At 44.6% G+C, this 12159-nt stretch overlaps 1 protein-coding gene across 5 annotated transcripts in view; it reads left to right on the plus strand.

Annotated features, from left to right (window-relative positions):
* Window positions 1–4275: 4275 nt before the first annotated feature.
* The window catches only part of cntrob (centrobin, centrosomal BRCA2 interacting protein), a 44097-nt gene continuing 36213 nt past the window's right edge, over window positions 4276–12159 (plus strand). Inside the window, exons 1-5 of one of the 5 annotated variants that reach the window (XM_065024682.1) lie at window positions 4276–4549; window positions 5155–5416; window positions 5574–5763; window positions 5847–5934; window positions 11998–12064. In XM_065024682.1, the coding sequence (XP_064880754.1) occupies window positions 5157–5416; window positions 5574–5763; window positions 5847–5934; window positions 11998–12064 (605 nt within the window). In that variant the 5' untranslated portion in view covers window positions 4276–4549; window positions 5155–5156. Of the gene's footprint in view, window positions 4550–5154; window positions 5417–5573; window positions 5764–5846; window positions 5935–10267; window positions 10983–11997; window positions 12065–12159 lie in introns of those variants that run through there. The other 4 variants (XM_029673373.2, XM_029673370.2, XM_029673368.2 and 1 more) reach the window with 4 other exon arrangements.

Consider the following 12159-nt stretch of genomic DNA (forward strand, 5'->3'; position numbering starts at 1 on the left):
AGAATAAACTTAAACATTAACTCAAACACATTAAAGTTACAACAAAAAGAAGCTTAAGATTTCACGACTCATTGATGATGAGCACTGTAGGACAGAAAAATAGTGACCAAAGTGATGGTGAGAGCTTCCAAAGAGCTATCTTTTATCAGGTGCTTGACAGTCTCACAGCTGAGCTGCAAAGGCATTTTTTTCAAAGAATAATTGCGGGGTCCAGTCTCTCAACACAAAGAGTACAACATTCTTGAATGAAGCGCCTCTGTTTGCCTTTGCCCAGACCTTCGAGTCAGATTTAGAGGACCTCAAATATGAGGTTCATCAAACCAAGCAGCTTCTTGATAGGAGAGAGATAAGTGGAAGGGACAGACCGTCTACTCTCCCTGACTTTGTTGTGTTTCTAGAACCTTGTAAAGAGGACTTCCATGAGCTATTTCGACTTTGTAAGATTTCTGTTGTTTACACCAGTCAGCAATGCTTCTTGCGAGAGAAAGTTCTCAGCTCTAAAACTGATTAAAACCCACCTTAGGACAACGATGGTTGATGACAGGTTAAGTCACCAGGGAATCCTCAGTGTTGAGTCAAGGAGGGCACGCTCCCTCAACATGGAGGAGTTTGTGAAACATTTTGCGAGTTCTCACTAGAACCACAGAATTATGCTGTTTTAAATCTACCTAGGATAATTTGGCACTTAGGCGGTCCCTCTGGTCATGATTAAAACCTGCACTGTGTACTAACTAGTACACTGACATTCTAAAATGATAAATCCACAGATTTAATTTGGTCTTGATTAGGCCAATTCCAAAACTTTTCTTTGTTATTAGTTAACATAATATATATGAGCGTAAATATGATACAGTAAGTTTGTAATAGTAATTTTCAAGCCCATTTCTGCTTCATGCCTGGTATGTCAAATTGCAGTGTGTTTTTTTGTCAATATAATTTTTTGTAAATAAACTATGCAATTTATGTAACACACAAATGCTATCTTATCTACTTGGTGCTTGAGCTTTATTTTCTGGATGTTCAACACTTAGAAGACCCAGATTATATATTCATGAAAACAGAGTGACCCTGTGTGTGTGTGTGTGTGTGTGTGTGTGTGTGTGTGTGTGTGTGTGTGTGTGTGTGTGTGTGTGTGTGTGTGTGTGTGTGTGTGTGCGAGAGAGAAAGAAATTGAGCTGCAGTTCCGAGCTAGAGACACTGACTATTCATAGTATGATTAGGAATTCTAGTGAAGTAACCCTTTTGGACCACACTATCTGCCACATTGAAAAACTCTGGATTAAGTGAATGATCAATTCTATCTCTAATCACCAATCATAGGATTCATTCATGCTCCTTAGATGCCAGGTTAGAGTTGCATACATTTTCTGTCATGGTCTATGTCTAACAGATGTAAATCATACTCTCCTTGCGTTGTGTTTTGTCCAAATAAATCACCCCAGCCAGTGGTCCCAGTTAAGCATTATTTATTTATGTTGTTAAATATGAAACAGCACGTTAGTTGTGCAGGGCTTAACAATGTTGATGGCTGTCGATGGTAAAAGCCCTTGCATCACATTTTCATACTGGGGAGACTGACGTTCGCGATCTCCCCCTATCTGCATGCGGGGCCAATCACAACACGCCTTATTGTCATCATTTATACCTCGATCTCGCAGCTAGCTAGCTGCTATCCGTGTAACTATCGGCTTACGTCGATCCCGTAGCAAACATAAATTATTCCGGAGCTAGCCAGTTGAAGAGTTCCATTAGCCACTCCTGGGCTACAATCACCTATCCAGACCCGTTTTACTGCCAACGCGGAGCCCCACCGGGCCTTCACAACTGGACTACCAACGTTATCTGCCCGAGGGAGTTATCCAGCTGGCTCCTTCGTCGCGACGTTACCTGAACGCTCATCTGCGGCCCGCTAATCGTTAGCTGTCTTATCGGCTGCTATCTGAATAGATCTATAGGACAATTTTTTTCTTTTTTCTTGGGCCTCTATAACTATATCCATTTTTTTTGCGAATTGCATTGATCCCCTCTACCACACGGAACCCCAATAATTCTACTGACAGAAACGCACGAGGTGGCTAAAAACAGACCCCCATCCTATGCTAGCTTGCTACCGATGGCCCGGCTAGCTGTCTGAATCGCTGTGACCCCAACCAACCTCACTACTCACAGGACACTTTTGATCACTCGACTAAGCATGCCTCTCCTTAATAATGTCAATATGCCTTGTCCATTGCTGTTCTGGTTAGTGTTTATTGGCTTATTTCACTGTAGAGCCTCTAGTCCTGCTCACTATACCTTATCCAACCTATTAGTTCCACCACCCACACATGCGATGACATCTTCTGGTTTCAATTATGTTTCTAGAGACAATATCTCTTTCATCATCACTCAATACCTAGGTTTACCTCCACTGTATTCACATCCTACCATACCTTTGTCTGTACATTATACCTTGAAGCTATTTCATCACCCCCAGAAACCTCCTTTTACTCTCTGTTCCAGACGTTCTAGACGACACATTTTTCATTGCTTTTAGCAGTACCCTTATCCTACTCCTCCTCTTTTCCTCTGGTGATGTAGAGGTGAATCCAGGCCCTGCAGTGCCTAGCTCCACTCCTATTCCCCAGGCGCTCTCTTTTGATGACTTCTGTAACCGTAATAGCCTTGGTATCATGCATGTTAACCTCTCTGAACCATCCATCCCAGATCCGGTGTAATTGTCATCAGCAACGCGGAATAGCATAGCGCCACTGTCAAATAATATTACTAGAAAATATTAATATTCATGAAATCACAAGTGCAATATTGAAAAACACATCTTAGTCTTTTGTTAATCCACCTGTCGTCTCAGATTTTAAATGATGCTTTACAGCGAAAGCAATACAAGCATTTCTGTAAGTTTATCGATCGCTTGACAAAACAATAAGTACACTTTAGCATCAGGTAACTTGGTCACGAAAATCAGAAAAGCAATCAAATTAATCGTTTACCTTTGATGATCTTCGGATGTTTTCAATCACGAGACTCCCAGTTAGACAACAAATGTTCCTTTTGTCCCATAAAGATATTTTTTATATCCAAATACCTCAGTTAGTTTGGTGAGTTATGCCAAGGAATCCACCGGAAAGAGCGGTCACGACAACACAGACAAAAATTCCAAATAATATCCATAATGTCCACAGAAACATGTCAAACGTTTTTTATAATCAATCCTCAGGGTGTTTTTCAAATATCTATTCGATAATATATCAACCAGGACAGTTGGCTTTTCACTAGGACCGGAAGTAACAATGGCGCACAACTCCCTCTGAGAGTGATCACCATAGCATCACCCACCTGTAGCACGCGCTCCAGCAGGTATATCTCTCTGGTCACCCCCAAAACCAATTCTTTCTTTGGCCGCCTCTCCTTCCAGTTCTCTGCTGCCAATGACTGGAACGAACTACAAAAATCTCTGAAACTGGAAACACTTATCTCCCTCACTAGCTTTAAGCACCAGCTGTCAGAGCAGCTCACAGATTACTGCACCTGTACATAGCCCATCTATAATTTAGCCCAAACAACTACCTCTTTCCCTACTGTATTTATTTTATTTATTTATTTATTTTGCTCCTTTGCACCCCATTATTTTTATTTCTACTTTGCACATTCTTCCAAATCAACCATTCCAGTGTTTTACTTGCTATATTGTATTTACTTTGCCACAATGGCCTTTTTTTGCCTTTACCTCCCTTATCTCACCTCATTTGCTCACATCGTATATAGACTTTTTTCTACTGTATTATTGACTGTATGTTTGGTTTACTCCATGTGTAACTCTGTGTTGTTGTATGTGTCGAACTGCTTTGCTTTATCTTGGCCCGATCGCAATTGTAAATGAGAACTTGTTCTCAACTTGCCTACCTGGTTAAATAAAGGTGAAATAAATAAAATCAGAGTTGAACCAACCAATAAGAATGCTTTAAATATACCTTTCTTTAGAGGCAAGTGGAAACATAACCAACATTTGGACCACCAAAGTAGCCTTGGACACCCCCTGGCCACCCCATGTATAAAACTCTAGTTCCGCCACTATTAAGTAGTACTTGAAATTATTTTTACTTGAGTACTTTACACAACTGTTTGTATGAAGGTTCCCCAACCACCACAAATATTTTCAGTTTTTGGGATATTTTTATTTTCAACATGCGCAGTAGGTGGCGGCATGCACATTCGAACGCCATTATTATACCAGAGAAGAAGAAGGAAACGACTGGTGTGTGGACTTCAATACCGGACGTGTCGTATCTTAAACAATCGGAAGTGCCGCTAGTTAACACAACCAAGCGCGATTTTTTAATTATTGTTTTTTAAATCAGGCCCCGGGAGTTTTATTATTTTTTTTCCCTGTTAGCTAACGTTAGTACTGTACCAAAGAGCATCAATATACTGACTAGATGTTGATAGCCTCCTGGTAACGTTAGCTAGAAGCTACCACTGAAGGATAGCTTGGCACAGTAGTTAGCTATCCACTACCTTTTCGCGCCCGGGAGTTTTCCAATTGTAGCGGGTACGTACACAGCCACTCTCAACCGATAGGTAGGGTGGGATTGTGTGTTTGTTAGCCTAACCAGAGTCATACTAAACTAATGTCGCTTGTTAGCTAGCTGAGTTTGTTTTACCGTTATGCGTCACTATAATCTACATATAATCTTGATTTGAAAATGTCTCACTTGTTGGTCTCCCATATATTGCTAGCTGTGGTCATAACTTTATACAGCCAAATCTTAGGGTTTGTCACTTTCCTGTTGCTGGACTACCGACGTTGCCACAACAAATAAACGGCATCAGAATTGCCTAGTTAACGTTAGTTGACTAACATTACCTCTGTGTTATTTGCTCACTAAGTTGGTTAATGTTTTGGTTTATTTTGTTGCTAATTAACTAGGGAATTAAATATGAACTTTTTTTAGAACAATCAAATGTACTGCAACAGTTAACGTTGGTAAGTTTGCTAGCTAAGTAACGTTAGCTGACGAACGAGTACACTGCGAAAGTTATTATTTGTGAACATAAGTAACTAGCTCAACTGTAACTAGCTCATGTGGTTGGTGATTGTACAGAAACTCTGACTGATTCAGTATTTTCTACACTGACTGTGTTTACTCTGTTCAGGGATGGCATCAACCAGGTGTGAAGAACTACTAAGTGACAAAGAACCTTTGCATATATCAGCCCCCACCTCTCCTCCCCCCATTTCTATCCTCACTGCTTCCCTTTCTAAACAAGCCTCCCCCTCTCTGATCTGCTCCTGGCCTTCCTCGCACCGTTCCCCGTGGGATGAGTCTTGTGAGGTCACAGCCCACCTCTACTCCTCGCTGCAACTCACCCGAGATCTCCAGGCCAAAGGTCAACCATCACCAGGCCACACTCACAGGTAACCCTGGCCCTGTCCAGAAACAATCCCTATGCTCCCAGAAACAACCTCACCCCCCTCTTGCCCAGAAATAAGACTGGGTTTTCAACATGCAAATAGACAGACTGGTTGATGGACAGTGTCATGTCTCACTCTAACTATCTCTGTGTGTCTCCAGACAGGTGTCATTTCAGTTTTCTTCTCCTCAGCTGGGGGGGGAGGAAGGGGGTATGGCTAGATCCCCCCTGAACCTTCACACCCCCTCCCCCGGGGGGAGACAGGAGGAGGAGGGAGAGGAAGAAAGGGTGTTGGTAGAGGAGATGGGTGATAATCTCAACACCAGTGTGGACTACAGCAGCAGACACACTGTAACTAACCCCTTACATCCGACACGTGTTTGTTGTATGTGTGCGATTGTGTGTGTGACTTCATGTTGGTGTGTTGGTTGCAGAATGGCAGGAGACATATCCAGGACATGGAGAATGTCAGAGCTCACCTTCAAACCATGCTGAGAAGCACACCCACATTGGAGACAGAGGGTGAGACCCTGGAGACTCTCCTTCTATCCCAAACCAACCCATAGCCTGTACCCCCCCCACACCCATAGGCACAGATCATAGAGGAATGGATGGATGTCCACAATATGTAAAAATATATTTTAAAAAATCCACCTGACTTGTCAGAGGGCATGATGGAGGTGAAACTAGGGTGGGGCGATATTATGATGGAATTATCTATTGACGATGATTGACAGCCATCGTCTATGGCGACGACATGTGATCGACGATGGTTTAGCGTATTTGAACTTGACTGGTGCCGTGGAGTAAAAAGTATCGCAGGACAAGTGACATTCTAATTTGCCTATTCCTATTTGCTATAGCCCAGTGGTCACTAACTTTTTCAAGCCTAAGATCACATGCCAAGTCCAAATGTAAACCAAGATCTACCTCTTGCAAAAAAAATTACGGAAAACAAGGCCACAGTGGAGTTCCACTTTGACGTTCTTTATTTTGTTACCTGTCAGTCACAAGCAAAGTATTCATTTAATTATGTAAATAGTATAATCAGAAGTGCAACTGTCATTGATAAGTCATAATACATTTTTCAATATTTCCACAGGCCTATTACTCATTAACCATTCATATACAGTTGAAGTCGGAAGTTTACATGCATTTGGTTATTAAAACTTGTTTTTCAACCACTCCACAAATTTTTTGTTAAACTATAGTTTTGGCAAGTCGGTTGGGACATCTGCTTTGTGCATGACACAAGTAATTTTTCCATCTTTACAGAAAGATTATTTCACTTATAATTCACTGTATCACAATTCCAGTGGGTCAGAATTTATATACACTAAGTTGACTGTGCCTTCAAACAGCTTGTAAAATTCCAGAAAATTATTTCATGGCTTTAGAAGCTTCTGATAGGCTAAAACACACACATTGAACAGAATTTATCTATTTGAAAAAAAAAAAGGTAATTCCGAGTGAAAAAACTATGAATGATCTGATCAGACATTTAAAACTCAGATGTTCAGTTAAATTCAATTGCAATCTTAAATTTGACTTCAATAAACAAGTCAAGATAGAGCAGAGAAACATCTTGATTCAAAGCAACAATGTCAGTGTCTTGGTCTCAGTGTGAAGGAAGAAGACTCCCAGCCAGGCCTCTGGACTAAAGTAGGCCTACCAAAGTTCTGTGACTTTGACAACCTTGGCTAGCTTTCTATTTGACTAGAAAGCTAGAAACCTATAACTGAACCACTGTATCAGCAAAACATTTACATAATGTACTGACAAATCATATAAAAAAATAGATTGCGCTGCTGTGATCATCTGCCTGTATTCTTCCTCTGATCGCAGGCCTCCTGGTTGTCTGACCCACCTTTTGGATTATTGCCTAGGGAATGTATCTATTTTGGATGTCCCTCGCCATATCTCCCTCTGGAATACCTACCGGGTTTCCCTCTGACTCTCCTGCGGCCCGGAGTAGCTCCTGCCGCTACCTGTTTTTTCTCTGGCTAGGGCCTCTCCACCGAAGCTCTTCCCGACCTAGCCTCCACTCTTTTGCCATCGCATGGACCCCTGCCGTCAATCTCATTAGGTTTCCGCTCTCTTTCTTTTGCTCTGCTGGCGAGGATTGTATTTCACGTGTTTTTGACTGTGGGTTCTAGTGCTAGCTGGTTTAGAGTAGGCTAGTTGGGCTCTGGCTTGCTGCTTTGCTAACCGTGGGGGTTTCTGTGTGGATTCATCTGTAATTTTATTTGATCTAAATTGCTGTCATGCACCTGCCCACGGGCTCCTCTCTGTTCCTCCTGTTTGCTCTCTGCCCTGGAATAGTATGGATTCCCACTCCCTGTTTTAATCCCGACCAAATACTACCCCCCCCTGATTTTCGTCACATGAATAATAACTATCGGCTCCGGCTCTCCTATGATGTCCTTATCCCGCCCACTCATCGGGCATCCTACGTAGACGCTGCTACCTGCATCATAGCTCACGTCGCAACTGGTCTGTCAACTATACTACTGGTAGCAACATTAACTCTATCTCGTCTCACTCACGCCCTACTTCCAATCCATCTTGTACAGTAAACCATGACTGCCTACGTCCCCTTCAATCTACTGTAGCACTATCCATAAACTCACCTCTGTTTCACAATTCTAACTTTGCTCGCCTCAACACTCGATCAATGAACAAAGCCCCCTTGCTCCATGAACTAATATCTGACAACAAGCTAGACTTCCTCCTCCTAACTGAAACTTGGCAACAACCCAGTGATTTATTTTCTCTTAACCATGCTACTCCTGATGGTTATGGCTACCTGTGTCACCCCCACTCCACCAGCCGTGGTGGCGCCCTTGCTCTACTGTATACTGTAACTGTAAATTCACTCCCTCCTCTCTACATTTTCCTCTTCTGTCTCTGCTGCTAAAGCCACTTTCTACCACTCTAAAGTCCAAGCATCTGCCTCTAACCCTAGGAAGCTCTTTGCCACCTTCTCCTCCCTCCTGAATCCTCCTCCCCCTCCTCCCTCTCTGCAGATGACTTCGTCAACCATTTTGAAAAGAAGGTCGACGACATCCGATCCTCGTTTGCTAAGTCAAACGACACCGCTGGTTCTGCTCACACTGCCCTACCCTGTGCTCTGACCTCTTTCTCCCCTCTCTCTCCAGATGAAATCTCGCGTCTTGTGACGGCCGGCCGCCCAACAACCTGCCTGCTTGACCCTATTCCCTCCTCTCTTCTCCAGACCATTTCCGGAGACCTTCTCCCTTACCTCACCTCGCTCATCAACTCATCCCTGACCGCTGGCTACGTCCCTTCTGTCTTCAAGAGAGCGAGAGTTGCACCCCTTCTGAAAAAACCTACACTCGATCCCTCCGATGTCAACAACTACAGACCAGTATCCCTTCTTTCTTTTCTCTCCAAAACTCTTGAACGTGCCGTCCTTGGCCAGCTCTCCCGCTATCTCTCTCAGAATGACCTTCTTGATCCAAATCAGTCAGGTTTCAAGACTAGTCATTCAACTGAGACTGCTCTTCTCTGTATCACGGAGGCCCTCCGCACTGCTAAAGCTAACTCTCTCTCCTCTGCTCTCATCCTTCTAGACCTATCGGCTGCCTTCGATACTGTGAACCATCAGATCCTCCTCTCCACCCTCTCCGAGTTGGGCATCTCCGGCGCGGCCCACGCTTGGATTGCGTCCTACCTGACAGGTCGCTCCTACCAGGTGGCGTGGCGAGAATCTGTCTCCTCACCACGCGCTCTCACCACTGGCGTCCCCCAGGGCTCTGTTCTAGGCCCTCTCCTATTCTCGCTATACACCAAGTCACTTGGCTCTGTCATAACCTCACATGGTCTCTCCTATCATTGCTATGCAGACGACACACAATTAATCTTCTCCTTTCCCCCTTCTGATGACCAGGTGGCGAATCGCATCTCTGCATGTCTGGCAGACATATCAGTGTGGATGACGGATCACCACCTCAAGCTGAACCTCGGCAAGACGGAGCTGCTCTTCCTCCCGGGAAGGACTGCCCATTCCATGATCTCGCCATCACGGTTGACAACTCCATTGTGTCCTCCTCCCAGAGCGCTAAGAACCTTGGCGTGATCCTGGACAACACCCTGTCGTTCTCAACTAACATCAAGGCGGTGGCCCGTTCTTGTAGGTTCATGCTCTACAACATCCGCAGAGTACGACCCTGCCTCACACAGGAAGCAGCGCAGGTCCTAATCCAGGCACTTGTCATCTCCCGTCTGGATTACTGCAACTCGCTGTTGGCTGGGCTCCCTGCCTGTGCCATTAAACCCCTACAACTCATCCAGAACGCCGCAGCCCGTCTGGTGTTCAACCTTCCCAAGTTCTCTCACGTCACCCCGCTCCTCCGCTCTCTCCACTGGCTTCCAGTTGAAGCTCGCATCCGCTACAAGACCATGGTGCTTGCCTACGGAGCTGTGAGGGGAACGGCACCTCAGTACCTCCAGGCTCTGATCAGGCCCTACACCCAAACAAGGGCACTGCGTTCATCCACCTCTGGCCTGCTCGCCTCCCTACCACTGAGGAAGTACAGTTCCCGCGCAGCCCAGTCAAAACTGTTCGCTGCTCTGGCCCCCCAATGGTGGAACAAACTCCCTCACGACGCCAGGACAGCGGAGTCAATCACCACCTTCCGGAGACACCTGAAACCCCACCTCTTTCAGGAATACCTAGGATAGGATAAAGTAATCCTTCTCACCCCCTTAAAAGATTTAGATGCACTATTGTAAAGTGGCTGTTCCACTGGATGTCTTAAGGTGAACGCACCAATTTGTAAGTCGCTCTGGATAAGAGCGTCTGCTAAATGACTTAAATGTAAAAATGTAAATGTAAATCAAAATAGCTGAACTCTGTCCCTACTATCTCATTTGAATACATTGCTTACAAATCATCCTGCTCTATTACCACTATCCTTGTGTACTGTCTTCCTAAAGCTAATGAATCATTCCTTTCTGGACTACTCACAATTACTGTCCCACTCTTCCCCTGCTTGGAGATGATGAATATTGACATGGACTCATCAAACTCAAAACCTGCCTCTTTCATTGCTGTTCTGGACTGTTAATATTACCCAACTTGTCAGTTTTCCCACTCACATCAAGGGACATATACCAGATCTCATCTGCTCTGTTGGCCTCAACTTAACTAATATTTCCCTTTCTCTGTTCCCACTATCTGACCACAAGATACTTAATTTCTCCCCTCATACTCACCCCACAACACTGACAAATGCCTTATCTCCTTCCATAACATCAAAGCTGTTGGCCTCCTCCAACTCTGATGCCAATTGCGCTGCCCTGCCCCTTGACCACACCCCCCAACACACCTGGTGAACTAGCTGCTCAATTCAAACACTGCTCTGTCTCCCTCAACTCTCTGGACCCAATCCAAACTAAACCTGTTTCCTTCTCCTCCCCCTGGTTTACCCCTGAGCTCTGCGCCCTGAAGCAAGCTGGCTGCCAACTGGAGCGCCTGAGCTGGAAGTCTGGGCTCACTGCCCACGCTGAGGCCTACAAACTACCTCTCCACCAACAGATGCTGCCAGGTCTGCCTACTTCTCAAACATCATTCAATAAGAACTCCCAGACTGTTCTCGACTGTCAGCAAACCACTTCAGCCCATGATGACACCTTCTCTACTTCCTCCACTGAACTCTGCAACTCCTTCCTTCAGTTTTTCAAGGACAAGTTCACCCAAATAAACTCATCACTGACTGATAATTCTCCCTCAGCCGCACCTTCCCCTGTTAACCTCCCAACCGTCACCCCTGAAACCCGTCTCAGAATTCGCCCCATCTCAAAACTCATGTCATCCAAGACTACAACTTGCTCCCTGGATCCTCTCCACTTTTCTCATCAAAGTCTGCTCGCTGTCCATATATCGTACACATCTCTAATCTCTCCCTTGCCCACGGAACTGTCCCCTCCAACTGCAAAACAGCTGCTATCACCACCATCTTAAAAATGCCAGGGCTAGACCCTACCTTCCTCAATAACTTCCACCCCATTACCAACCTTCCCTTCCTTGCCAAGACTCTGGAACGGACTGTTGCCTCTTAATTACAAACTCACCTGCTAATCATCAACCTATTCCGAGCCCTCCCATTCTGGTTTCCACTCCCTCCACAGTACTGAAACTACAATCCTCAAAGTTGTCAATGACCACCTCTGCTGATGCCCTCAACATCGACCTGAGTGCGGTTTTTGACACAATGAGCCATCAAATCCTCCTCACTGGGCTTGAGTTGCATTTTATTTTGCGCTATAGCACAACTGTAGTTTTAGCACACTTTTTAGGGGGTGATCGCATCGTATATAACAATGTTTTATGGGAAAATAATCACACGATAGGACAGAGGTTGACATCACCCAACCCTAGGTGGAACCACCACCATATTGCTTACACCTATCCAATCCTCTTAGATCTGTGCCTAGGGGGTAGGGGGCTGGGATTCAGGGAATGGATTACACACACTGAAGAAAAAGGAGACAGACAGACACGCCACTCTCACAAACACACACAAACTTTGCCAATATGGTATTTCCTCTATTGTCCTGCAGGAGGCAGCAGTGTTACAGAGAGTCCCAACCAGTCATTTAACAGTGACAGCACCTCACAGCTACTCGGGTAACACTATACACCTTCTCTATTTTAGTTTTTTGATATATTTTTGTGTTCTCTATAATAGCTATGTAGTCGGTACGTATTTGACTAAATGTAAA

This window comes from Oncorhynchus nerka, linkage group LG11 (genome assembly GCF_034236695.1).
Source record: "Oncorhynchus nerka isolate Pitt River linkage group LG11, Oner_Uvic_2.0, whole genome shotgun sequence".
NCBI lineage: Eukaryota > Metazoa > Chordata > Actinopteri > Salmoniformes > Salmonidae > Oncorhynchus > Oncorhynchus nerka.